Raw genomic sequence first — 13638 nt, forward strand, 5'->3', positions numbered from 1 at the left:
ACACACACACACACACACACACACACACACACACACACACACACACACACACACACACACACACACTTGTTTTGGTAAAAAGAAAACTGCAGCCATTATGCTTGCACCCAGGTCTACTCAAAGAGCGTGTGCTACTGCACCCTAGCTCCTGATCACTCAACTACGGAGGCCTCTTGTTCTGGTAAAAAAGATAAACTGCAGCCATTATCAACCCACTACAGGATGGAAGCCTCCTCAACAATTCATGCTAAGGGAAATGGATCAAAATCTGTCATACTGGTCCAGTGCGGGGTGGCAGATCGACCGTATTTAGCAGTCAGGGGCTTGAACCGGTCTACTCCAAGAGCGTGTGCTGCTGCACTCCTGTTCATGACCACTCGGCTACAGAGGCCTTGTTCTGGTACTCCTTGGGGCTCAAATCTAGTGAGTATGGGCTTGGCACACCCAGAGTCCTGAGCTGGATATCATCATTCTTCTCTTTCTTGGTGATTCCTTTCTACTTCTGATTCTCTCTCTCTCTCTCTCTCTCTCTCTCTCTCTCTCTCTCTCTCTCTCTCTCAGGGTAACTCGGGAATTTTTTTTTGGCTGGTGCAGCATAAGCCTCTGGCGTCCTTGCACCATATGGCTAGTAATAACAAATGAAGGATATTTTGTGGTGCTCCACGGTCTACTGAAGGTCGAGAAAAACTACTCTAAACAATGGGGCGTTGTCGCAGAACTTGATTTTTCGCCCAGAATAACAACACCATTCGTATCGGTGCTCTGTATTCTTTAAAAATCCCGTTTTACATAATCATATTTTTATGACCTAAGCTTGTACATAAAAATGCTTTACCGTTTTACACAGTTTTGTAATTTTGTATGATTAATATTCAATATCTCGGACACAAAGTGACACTTTGTGATATATGCTTATAGAAAAGTTTTCCTTATTTTTATCTCGTAGAACATGCTCCTACATTTGTTTTGTACAATTTTGATGCACTCTGTAAATTCTTTAAACTCTTGAAAATTTATTAGTATATTTTTTCCGACGCCTAAATACTTTGATGGTTATTTTCAGATTAAGCTCGTTTTCATGGATTAGGTTTTATTAAGGACTGTGCGCAACTCTGGTTTACAAGTAGGGCCCAGAGTAGAGGAAGTTATCGCGACGTCACTTCCTATTTAGTGTACGACCACGTGTGCTTTGATTTTTCAGTATTATGATTTCTTCCCCACAGTTTAGTTTTCCAAATGGAACCTCTCAGTAAATTATTTCGAGTGTGTAATAATAAACGTTGTTGTCGTTTCGCAACCGGGTGGTATAAAGGGAGACAATTTTCTATTGAAGGTAGGAGTGTATATATTACGTACTATTTGCCCCAGAAAAATCAAATCAAATCAAAACTTACTTATTAAGTTTCAGTAAGTTTCTAAATATCGATGGTTCGACCGTTGATGATCCTGCTCAGATAGCAAACAAACTGAATGAGTATTTTGCATCTACATTCACACATGAAGAATTATTAACGAAAGAAAATGCCAGAAGTTTATCAAATTGTAGCAGAATGCTTAATGATGTACTAACTCAGAGGACAGTGGAGGAGAAATTGTTGAAGTTAAACATAAGAAAGGCACCTGGGGTGGATAGGATCTATCCAGTTATATTAAGGCAGTTGGCAAAGGAACAAAGTACATCCTTAGTAACAATTATGAGAGCATCCTTAGACTCATGGGAAGTCCTCACGGACTGCAGATGTGCAAATGTATCCCCAGTTCACACAGGAGGATTGAAGGGTGACACGAGTAATTACAGACCAGTTAGTTTAACTTCTGTTCTGGGTAAAATAATGGAGTCACTGGTTAAAGATGCATTGCAGGATCATCTAGACAAGACTGCAGCAATAATTCAGTCACAGCATGGGTTTGTTAAGGGAGAGTTTTGTCTAACAAATTTGATTGGATACTATGATGTGGTTACAAAGGACTAGATGCAAAAAATAATTTTGATATCATATGCTTGGATTTCATGAAAGCTTTTGATACTGTTGCACATGGAAGACTACAGTAAATTGGAGCAGAATGGTATTAAGGGTAAGTTGCTACAAAATCAATAAAAGGGTGGTTGAGTGGGAGAAGACAGAGGGTGGTAATCAATGGACACTGCTCTTTGTGGACTAATGTTATTAGTGGAGTCACAGGATTCGGTGTTGAGCCCACTGTTGTTTTGTACATTTATCAATGATATTGATGAACGTATATCAGGCTTAGTGTCGAAGTTTGCAGATGATACAAAGGTTGGCAGGGTTGTTGACAGTAATGGCAGTGTTCTAGTGCAACAGGATCTAGAAAATTTGTAAGATGGGCTGAGAAGTGGCAACTGAAGTTTAACCTTGACCAATGCAAAGTATTGCATATGGGTAGAAGTAGCCCTAGAAGAACGTACCAACTGTGTGGTGCTACACGTAGGGTTGTAGAAAATGAAAAAGACTTGGGTGTAATTGTGCAGTCAGATATGAAGTTTTCTAAGCAATGCTGACAGGCTGCAAGAGCAGGTCATGGGGTTTTGTCAATGATATACAGGAATTTTGCTAGCAGGAAAAAGGAGGTGATTATACCTTTGTATAAGGCAATGGTCAGGCCACGCCTTGAGTACTAAGTACAGGTCTGGAGACCTCATTTTAGGAAGGATGTAGATTTGCTTGCGGGTGTACAGAGAAGGGCAACAAGATTGGAGAGGGGAATGAAGGGATCCTCTTACCAAGAGAGGCTTATGTTCGGTAAATTGCAGCTGCTGGAGACTAGACACCTGCAAGGTGATCTGATTGAGGTGTATAAGGCCTTGAATGGGTTGAGCATGCTGAATTCTGATGGGATTCTTCTACTTGCTCAGATTACAAACCTAAGGGGGCATAAATTTAAATTAAGGAAAGTAAGTTGTAGAATAGATGTGTGGAAATTTGCCTTTAGCAGCATGTGTTAATTTGCTGGAACAAACTTTCATCAGTCATTGTGGAAGTTGATAGCTTAAATAAATTCAAGGAGGAAATGGACAAACTTTTAGAGGGAATGGTTGTGTGAATTTTTTTTTATTTATTTATTTTTAAAAATTTTATTTTATTTATTTTTTATTATTATTATTATTTTTTGGCCGATGCTACATAAGCTCATACGCTTTCCTTCTTGCATGACATGCCTCTATTGTTATTACTATCTGTAGATTTTGGAGAGAGAGAGAGAGAGAAAGAAGAAGCACACTGGAGACATGGTTTACCATTGTTATATCAAAGTAACTTGAATCATATATATAAAATGTGAATCAGGGCATGGAATAGATGCTGGAAAGCCATTCTGATTGGGTGTAGACCATTGTTATATCAAAGTAGCTTGAATCATATATATAAAATGTGAATCAGGGCATGGAATAGATGCTGGAAAGCCATTCTGATTGGGTGTAAAACAACAAAAACTGTTCTGTTTTTGTTGTTTTAGTCCTTTTTTCTGTTATCCTAAAGAGCGTTCCATATCATAAAATTTTCCATTTCGAATCCTGATATGATCAAATCTTAATTTGTATTCAGTGTGAAATCATCCATGAATTTGGTAGTATTCACTATTAACTAGCATGAATGATTTGTAAATATTATTCACACGGATTTTTGCCTTTTTGGAATGTCCGATCAGAAGTAGTGATCTGCAAATTATAAAGAATCAATTTTTTGATAACATCGATAGCTGAATGTCATAACCACACTATTACTTTATATTTTCTTTGCTACAGCAAAGATTTTTAGTCCTAGAGCTCTAGCGAGGGGTATGAAATCATTGTTGTGACATGTATAATAGTTGTAACTCAGAAACTATTATTTATTTACTATAGCCCATACGGCATGCAAAATGTAAACTTTGGTGAGAAAACTGAATAGTAAGTGCTATTACTGCAGTATTAGCTACTACAGAGCGTTGGTGGTAGTCAGTATTAGTAATGGTACGTGATGTGAGAAAGCAAGGTTATGCCTCAGCAAAAAAAAAAAAAAGCCAATCTTTCCCACATCATTTGACCATCCCCTATTAATTTGTCTAGTTCCTCCTTGAATTTATTCAAACTACCAGATGGGTGTTTGTTCCAACAATCAACTACATGCTGCCTGAAAGCAGATTTGTGCACATGTATCCTACAACCAACCTTTCTCAGTTTATGTGTGTGTCTTTGGCAGGATGACATCAGCATTTAGCTTACTCAATTTGTTCAAAGTAATAAACACCTCAATCACATCTTGAAGCTGCTGTTATGTTTGTTATTTGGTTTTTAGGAGCATCAGCAACTAAGGCCATATTGCCCTGGGGATATGCGGTGGTCATTCCCCGACCTTTCCGCATCTTCCGTATTGGTGGTCACTGGCTCGAACCCCAGTCTAATCAAGAAGCATGTACTATGCACTGCTGCTCCTGCCCACCTGGCTACGGAGGTGCCTTGAAGCTGCTTAGTTTCCAGATGTGAGAAATTTGCAGAACTGAAGCCTTTCCTGGTAAATTACCCTGTTGTTCCCCCCACTAATCTTGTTGGTCTTCTTGCACCCATTCCAGCAGATCAATATCCTTCCTAAAATGAGGCTTTCAGACCTGTTTGTAGTGCTCAAAGTGTGGCCTAACAGTTGCGTTATACAATATGATAATCACTTTCTTATCCCTGCTGGCAAAATTCATGTATGTCATTGACCCCACGAGCTGTTTGTTCAGAGAACTTCATATCAGACTGCATAATTATTCCAGGTCTTTTTTATTCTCACTTATCCTTGGTATTCTACCACACAGTTGTTATGTTATTCTTGGATTATTGCTACCCATATGCAGTACCTTGCATTTGTCAATGTTAAATTTCTATTGCAACCTCTCATCTCATCTGCCTAATTTTTATAGATCTTGTTATAGTAATGTACCTACCCTGGCTACTGCCATTAACCACCCCACCAACCTTTTTATTATCTGCAAACTTAGACATTAAGCCTGCTTGCCTTCATCAGTATCATTAATAAATATTGAAAATAAAAACAGGTGACTCTGCTAATAACATTAATCCAAGAATAGCAGTACCCACTGATAACTGCTCTCTGTCTTCTTCCACTCAACCATCTGCTTATCCATAGCATTAACTTATCCCTAAAACCATACTGCTCCAATTTGTATATGAGTGCAACAGTATCAAAAGCTTCCCTGAAATCCAAGTATATGATGTTAAAATCATCTTTTGCATCTATTTCTTTTGTTACTTCATCATAATATCCAGTCAGATTAGTCTGACAAGGTTGCACCTTAACAAATCCATGCTGTGACTGTCGTATAACTTTATTCCTGTGTAGATGGTCTTGCATTACTTCTTTAACCAGTGATTGCATTATTTTCCCTAGAACAGTCATGCAGCTTATGGGTAATTACTGTAATTACTTATTTCAAGCTTTGATCCCCATTTGTGAATTGTGGAAAGTTTTTTTTATTTATTTATTTTTGACTGATGCTGTATAAGCTTGCTTTCTTGCCTCATTTGCCAATATTAATATTAATCTCCAGTTCATAGGGACCTTCCCATTAATCGAAGGGTGTTCACATAATTATGGCTAAAGGTTTGCTGACCCTTTTGATGACTCTCTCTCTCACTATAATTAAATAGATCTCATTCACATCGATGTGCCTTATTAACATATAGCTTCAGCGATTTGTCTTCTTCTCTCCTCTCAGTTATCAAAAAATCATTTAGCTCTCTGTAATTATATTTCTAGTATTTCCATTACTAAAATGGCACATCCGTAAGCCAGGTGGGCAGGAGCAGCAGTGCGTAGCACATGCTTCTTGATTAGACCGGGGTTCGAGCCCGTGACCACCAAATATGGAGGATGCGGAAAGGTCAGGGAATGACCACCACATATCCCCATATCCCCGGAGCAATATGGCCTTAGTTCTAATGCTTCTAAAAAAAAAAAACCAAATAACAAATCCATTACTTAAAAATTCGTCATATTTGAACATAGATGCAAAATTTCTATTCAGTTTGTCAGCAACCTGAGTATGATCACCAACTGTTTAGACCATTCATATCTAGCAGATATGAGGGGTATAACCAATGTAATTCATCATTTTCATTCTAGTGTTTACATAAGTAAACAAGTCTTTGCTACTTTTCTTTGCATTTAGCATTAGCATTAGTAGAGGCATACAACACAAGAAAACTAGCTTATATAGCATCAGCTAAAAGAAAAAAAAACCAACCCTTTCTATTTCAACCATCCATTCACTCCAAATGCTTGTCTAGTTCTGCCTTGAACTTATTTAAGTTTCCAACCACCACTACAACAGATGGAAGTTTGTTCCAACTATCAACCACCTGCTGGCTAAAGATGAATTACTGGACATCTGTTTTACAATCATCTTTCCTCAATTTGAATTTGTCTCCCCAGGTGAGTAATCTGAGCAAGAGGAAGATTTCATTAGCATTGAGCCTGCTCAAACCATTCAAGGCCTTATACACCTCAATTAGATCACCTCACAGGTGCCTAGTCTCCAGAAGCTGCAATTTGTAGAATTTAAGCCTTTCTTGGTAACACCAATCCTTTGTTTCACTCACCAATCTTGTTGCCCTTCCCTGTACTAATTCCAGCAGCTCTACATCTTTCCTAAAATGTGGCCTCCAGACCTGTATACAGTATCCAATGTGTGTGAACTGACCATTGCCTTATACAGGGGTCCTTTTTGTTCTCCACTACCCTCAGTGTAGTCACTCTGGGATTGCTGCTACCCATAAGTAGTACTTTACATTTGTCAGTGTTAAACTTCAGTTGCCACCTATCAGCACATCTGCTCAACTTTTCCAGATCATGTTGCAGTAGCATACTATCATTACTGTCATTAAAAACCCTACCAACCTTTGTATCGTCTGCAGCCTTAGACATTAACCCCGATATATATTCATAATTATCATTGATAAATACCGAAAACAACAATGGGCCCACCACCAAACTCTGGGAGACTCCACTAATAATGTTAGTCCACAAGAGCAGTGTCCATTGATAACCACTCTGTCTTCTCCCACTCAACCATTCTTTTATTCATTCTAGCAACTTGCCCTTAATACCATACTGCTCCCATTTGTACAGTAGAATTCTATGTGCTACAGCAGTGGTCTCAAACTCAAATTGCATGTGGGGCGAATGCACGGTCTGAAAGCAGCTGATGGGTCGTACGTTAGATTGTCTCCATCTATATAGCAATATGAGCTGTGCATCCAGCTAACCAACTAGTGACTGACTCAAGGAAAATATATATCAGAAGTACCAACTCAACAGAAAAATTCGGAAACACCAGAATACTGAAGCGCCACCAACTGTCGGCTGGCGAACTAAATTTACTGATTGTATCGACGTGGGAAGTTCTCCCACCTTACCCCAGTCATGTGGCCTGGCATACAAGCATACAGTGACAAAGACAAAGCCCCAACCTATTCGTTCTATCTCTTTTTCCTTCAATAGCAGTCGCGCACATAAGCTCAGTCCATATCTCTATGTCTCTATTTACAACAAATACATAATTGAAATGTTTTCGCTGGCCGTGTAAAATTGCTTCGGGGGCCGGATGCGGCCCGTGGGTCGCCAGTTTGAAACCACTGTGCTACAGTATCAAAAGCTTTCCTAAAATCCAAGTACATGATATCAAAATGATTTTTTGCATCCAGTTTGCTTTGTGTCCACATCATAGTATCCAATCAAATTTGTCAGCCAAGACTTCCCCTTAACAAACCCATGCTCAACTATAATGGCAGCCTTTACAAACCCATATCTGAACTATAACTGCAGCCTTGTCTAGATGATCCTGCAGCGCTTCCTTAACCAGTGACTCCATTATTTTCCCTGGCACAGAAGTTAGACTAACAGGCCTGTAATTACTTGTCTCACCCTTTGATCCCCCTTTGTGAATTGGGTACACATTTGCACAACTCCACTCCAAGGGCACCTCCCTGAGTCCAATGAAGCTTTCATAATTATGGCTAAGAGGTTTGCTTACTTTCTTTGCTGCTTCCTTTAATATAACTGATAGATCCCATCTGCCCCAGGTGTCTTTCTTATGTTCAATTTCAACAATTTCTCCAACATTTTGCTCTCAGTTATTACAAAATCATTTAGCTCCCTGTTAGTTTGATAAGCTTCTGGCCTCCACTTCCCCCACAGACCTCCTCTGTGTGAATGTAGATGTAATATACTTATTTAGTTTTTCAGCTACCTACAATTCGAAGAAAAACAGTAAAAACTTCTTTACTTATATACACTCTAGAAGGAAGGGGATGAATCAGATCAGTGCACTTGACATCAACGGTTCGATTGTTAATGATATGAACCTGCTATGAAAAGCCTAGTAGCTTTCAAGATTAATTCTTTGAATGCTTCCCATTTAGAATTTTCTGTTGGTAACATCATCAGTTGGTCTCGCTGTACAATTTAAAAAATCTCTGAGACCACTATAGTCACCTTTACGAAAGCAAAAACCCTTCTCTTTACCCCTGATGGGAGTTACATCTAAGTAAATCCCACATCAGTGCACTGTGATCATTTCCATCTAGTGGTTCCTTTATCTGCAGATACTTAATGCATGAAGAATCACTGCTGATAATCAGATTGAGTATTACTCCCTCTTGTTGCCTCTCAAACTTGCTGCTGTAGAAAACTCATCCAATAAATACACAAAAGTCTTGCTAGTGTGTGAGTGACTAACTCAAAAGTTCCACTCTATATCTGGGAAGTTAAAATCGCCCATTATAAGAAAATCTGATTTACTGGCCCACTCTAGTTCTCTGTACAGTTGTTCATTGTGCTCATCAGCGTCATCACGCCTATAACACATTCCAACTCTCAATTTGGTTTTCCCAGTGCTAATGTCACATCAAACTGACTCAATACTGCATTGTCCACCGAAGTCAACTGCATGCACTTCCTTAGATTTTTTGTTTCTTAACTAACAGCATCACTCCTCCTGCTCTCCTTCTAACCTGTCTATTCTTTCTGTACCTATTGTACTCCCCAAATTCCAATTCTGCATTCCTTATCTCTGTGTGACGCCATGTCTCTGATATCCGAACAACATTGGCATTTGATATTTTGGTTAACATTGCAAATTCATCACATTTATTTACTATGCTCTTAGCATTGGTGTACATGCACCTATTCTTACTCTTACTTACCTTAACACAACCCATGTACAGGGTTGTTAATATTAAAGTATCCCTATGTAGAGGGCTCTCGAGCGAGTTCTAAGGCTCGTATTGAAGAGAAATTTGGACAACAGGTACAATAAAGAATGTGCTCTCCATTTTTATTTAAAAAAAAAAATTATTTACAAAATTTGTCACTGTATGGTGTGTAACTATCTTAGTTATGATTATGCAAATAACTTATGTTATTTGTATAATTGTAAGGTTGTGCCACTACTCAGCTCTACTGTACTGTATATAAGCAAAACAGTCTCTTCAAAATCATACAGTAGATATTTGCCTGCACTACAGCAGCAATGCCAACAATGTTGCAGGAAAAGGTGCTATTAGTGAAGCTGTACTATCAGAACAGCAATAGTGCAGCTGTGGCTTTCAGAGAATTCCGGCGTCAGAAGCACACAAGGCTGGAACTTATGACTGTTTGTGCTGTCCGCAAAATGATTGTGAAATTTGAAGTAACATGACATCTTGGTGTTCAACCATGTAGAGGTCGAAAATGAGTGGACTCCTCTCGTGTTGAAGATGTGGCTATGGCTGTCGTGGATTTATTAAGTCAATCTCCATGTGGTAGCGCAAGTGTGCTGGCTGTTTCTAGTGAAGTGGACATGCCATATTCCACTGTAAGGCTAGTAATGCATCAGCTGTGGTACTATCCTTACAAGATGCACATGTTACAGCAGCTAAAGCATGGTGATGCACATATTTGTTTCAGATAGCACTTCAGTTTCTGGTGTGAATGACAGTGGATATTACTTGTCTATGGAACATTCTTTAGAGTGATGAAGCCCACTTCTGCTTAAATGGACAAGTGAATGCGCACAACTGTCACGTTTGGGCAACAGAAAAACCTCGAGTTTTCCAAGAGATCCCGTTGCATTCTCCAAAAGTGACAGTGTGGTGTGGATTTATGACCACATTCATGATTGGGCCATTTTTTTTGAACAGGTAACATCGACTGGACCCCGCACCCGTTCCATCACTGGACAGCGATATGAAATGTTGGCAAATTTTGCAATACCAACAACGTGGGTGCCTTCAGAATACCATATTCATGCAAAATGGTGTGCCACCCCACATGTGTCCAAACAGTGCTAAGGCAACACTTTACAAACGAACAGGTCATCAGCCGTTGTTTTCAGACATCTTGACCACCCTGATCACCTTACCTCACCCATGCAACTTCTTGTTGTGGAGTTTTTTGAAGAACCAGGTGTATCGGGAAGGATGTCAAACTCTGGCAGATCTGAAGGATAGCATTAGACGTCATATGCTGGCTATTCCAGTTGACATGTTATGTTCTGCTGTAGAAAATGCTATTCTTCGAATGGAAACTGTTGTTAACCAAAATGGAGGACACATTGAAAAATTGTAGTGCTGTTCAAGTGATTTGTATTGCTACAGCGTCAAATACAGTAAACCCCCGCTATTCGCGGGGGTTACGTTCCTGAGAAACGTCGCGAATACCGAAAACGCGAATACTGAGTTATGGCTCCCATAGTAATAAAGGGGTTCCGTTCCAAAGTATAAGAAATATATAATCCAATATATAAGAAAAACTAGTCTAAAATTTTGTCTATGTATGTATTATATGTACCTTCATAATATGACTATGTACATAGTTAAATGCAAGCATATGGCATCGAAATGAAAATAAGAAACAATTTAATATTAAATGTAATATTTATTAGAAATTTCAAACAAATCTTTCAAACTAGCGCCTTTGCTAGCAAAAAAACTTATCCCGCCGGTGCCATCACCAGTTTCGCTAAAGTGTTGATAAAGGAGTTTTGACTTTTTACGAATGATGAGTGAACTTAACGGAATTTTATTTTGAGTTCTGTCTTCTTTCCACAGATTTAAAGCTTTTTCCATCTTTTCTAATTTAACATCACGAGTTACAGAGCAAATTTTTGAAGCAATTAGCGACTTTTCACGGACACTACGGCGGATTTTTTCTTCCGATTTTTTGATTGATCATACCATTGACTCATTAATTTTATAATGTTTTGCCACTGAGGAGACACTTTCACCATTAGAAATTTTATCTAATAACTCAATTTTATTCGCTAATGTCATCACCTTCTTTGATATTTTCACATTTCTCTTGTTATTCGTAGCCATATTTTTGTAGGGATTAGAAAGAACTTGTCCACAATAAAGTCACTTTCTTCCGTTAACACACTCGAAAAAGTCTGTTTTACGCTGCAAAACGGAGATTTATCATTTTTGTAAGCACATCAATTTATTCAATTTATAAGCATATAAATTAAGAGCAAACGACGAAACCTTCCATGACAAGCGCATAACACATACTGAACAAGGATTAGCGAGAAACATCCACGCTCGCGATTTTGTCACCCTTCTCCCCCCCCCACCCACTGAGCTCTGTTTTGACCGGGAAAGATAATTTTAGCCACGCCCATGTTTTTTTATGGCGGAAAATATTCACGGCGCTTTGAAATTCACATTTTTTTAGGTTTCATTTTATATTAAATCGGCGATCGCGAATACGCGAAACCGCGAATACAGATACCGCGAATAGCGGGGGTTTACTGTAGTTACAAATTTTGTAACTAATTTTTTTTCCCAATAAATGGTGAATGCATTCTTTATTGTACCTGTTGTCCAAATTTATCTTCAGTATGAACTTTAGAACTCGCTCCAGAGCCCTCTACGTAAGGATACTTTAATTTTAACAGCCCTGTATTTACTTGTTCTATAATGACTTGAAGCAGCTTTTGAAATTCCCAGTACCTCACTTTCCCGGCTGCTGCTCATTCCAATAGAAGCAGTGCAAGAATCACTTTCACCTCTGCCTGTGATTACCGTAAATTTGTTAGTCTGTGGATCTCCTCAAACTAGCAGTTTTCCAACCCACATAACACTGCCTCGATAGCATCAGCCAATATTCTTTCATCCTTTCTATTTAAGTGTATTCCAACCCTGTAGAAATAGTCTCTCCTGTTAACAAGCACAGACCACGTAGAGAAAAATTCTACCCCATGAGCCTTGCACAATCTCTCCAGTGCTGAATCGATTGACAAGGCTCTCATTATATACTACCTCCTATCATGTCTTGGCAGAATTGCAGACATTTTGAAATTTAACCCTAACTCACGAGTTTATTCAACATTCTCCTGTATTTAGCATTAGCATTAGTAGAGGCATACGATGCAAGAAAGCAAGCTTATGCAGCATCAGCCAAAAAAAAACACTTCCCTTTCATCCCTCCGTTTGTTCGAAATACCTGTCTAGCTGTTAAGTAAGTCCGCAGATTTCCTACTCTTAATGTCATTAGTGCCAATGTGTACAACATTATTACCCTTTGTGCCCTTAAAAGCTTATATCTACTCTACAAAGTCATCAACTTTTGCCCCTGGCAGACATACTATGGTCCTATTCCATCTATCCTTTTTGCACAATATATTTCCTTTCACACTGACAATAGTGTCACCGGCAATAACTATCTCCTGTGGGACCTGCACATTCTGCCCTGAACGTTGCCGCTGTATTGCCTGATGATCAAGTGCAAGCTCTGGCATTGATATGGACAGCTGAGAGCTTGATGGGTCTCCCAATTTAAGTCCTTTGAGGGCATCTACCCTGTCCTTCAAGCTCTTATAATGGCTAATAACAATGCTGAGTTGTGCCTAACTTCTTCACACTGCTTACATCGAGCACACAAACACAGCGACATCCCCCTTGCCAGTATCATGTCCTGTTCCAGAAAGGTCTGCAAACATTTCACAAGTTGCACATTTTTTTTAGGCTGTGATGCGTTGGAGAATCGTCCCCCTTCGGTTTTCCCCCAAGCAATAGCACTCTCGCTACTTTGTGCACGATACTTTGCTGCTCTAGTCTGGGGCATGATTTCTTCTTAAATACGATTTAATTAACAATGAAAATTAATACAGTTAATAAATTTAATTGATTAATTTATTATACTATATTTGACTATACTATACTAAGCTAATGCAGTAATACATATTTGGCTATATAGTTTTATGTTATACTTACCTATCAAGTTCGAGATATACGTTATAAAGTTATGCTATACCGTAACAATCACAATATTAAATTAGTTATATTCTTAACTAAATACAAAAGGTATATGCCCGAAAAGTGATTAAAACCTTCAGAATACTTACTTATTATAATTAAAACCATACTATTCTTCTGTGCTACTGGTTACGCTATGATATTTCAGCCAAAACACCGATACGATAATGGTACGAGTAGCGAGTAACTTAGTCACTAGCTAAATCAGCTAAATTTAAAAAATATGCTAACGAATGCTACTAAGCCTATTTAATCTATTTGTGAAACACGAATTAATACATTAAATAATCAAAAATACGATAAAACACAAAAGATATGCCCAAATGGCGATTAAATCTTCAAAA

General features: G+C 38.6%; 1 protein-coding gene across 1 annotated transcript in view; it reads left to right on the forward strand.

Moving 5' to 3' along the window:
- Positions 1-1170: 1170 nt before the first annotated feature.
- Positions 1171-13638, forward strand: part of LOC150085781 (thioredoxin reductase 2, mitochondrial-like) — a 143996-nt gene continuing 131528 nt past the window's right edge. Inside the window, exon 1 of the mRNA XM_090373483.1 lies at positions 1171-1333. Within this exon, the coding sequence (XP_090229609.1) occupies positions 1237-1333 (97 nt within the window). The 5' untranslated portion in view covers positions 1171-1236. The remainder of the gene's footprint in view (positions 1334-13638) is intronic.

Source organism: Mastigoproctus giganteus, chromosome 5 (assembly GCF_048544385.1).
Source record: "Mastigoproctus giganteus isolate SK-2022 chromosome 5, ASM4854438v1, whole genome shotgun sequence".
In the NCBI taxonomy this organism is placed as follows: domain Eukaryota; kingdom Metazoa; phylum Arthropoda; class Arachnida; order Uropygi; family Thelyphonidae; genus Mastigoproctus; species Mastigoproctus giganteus.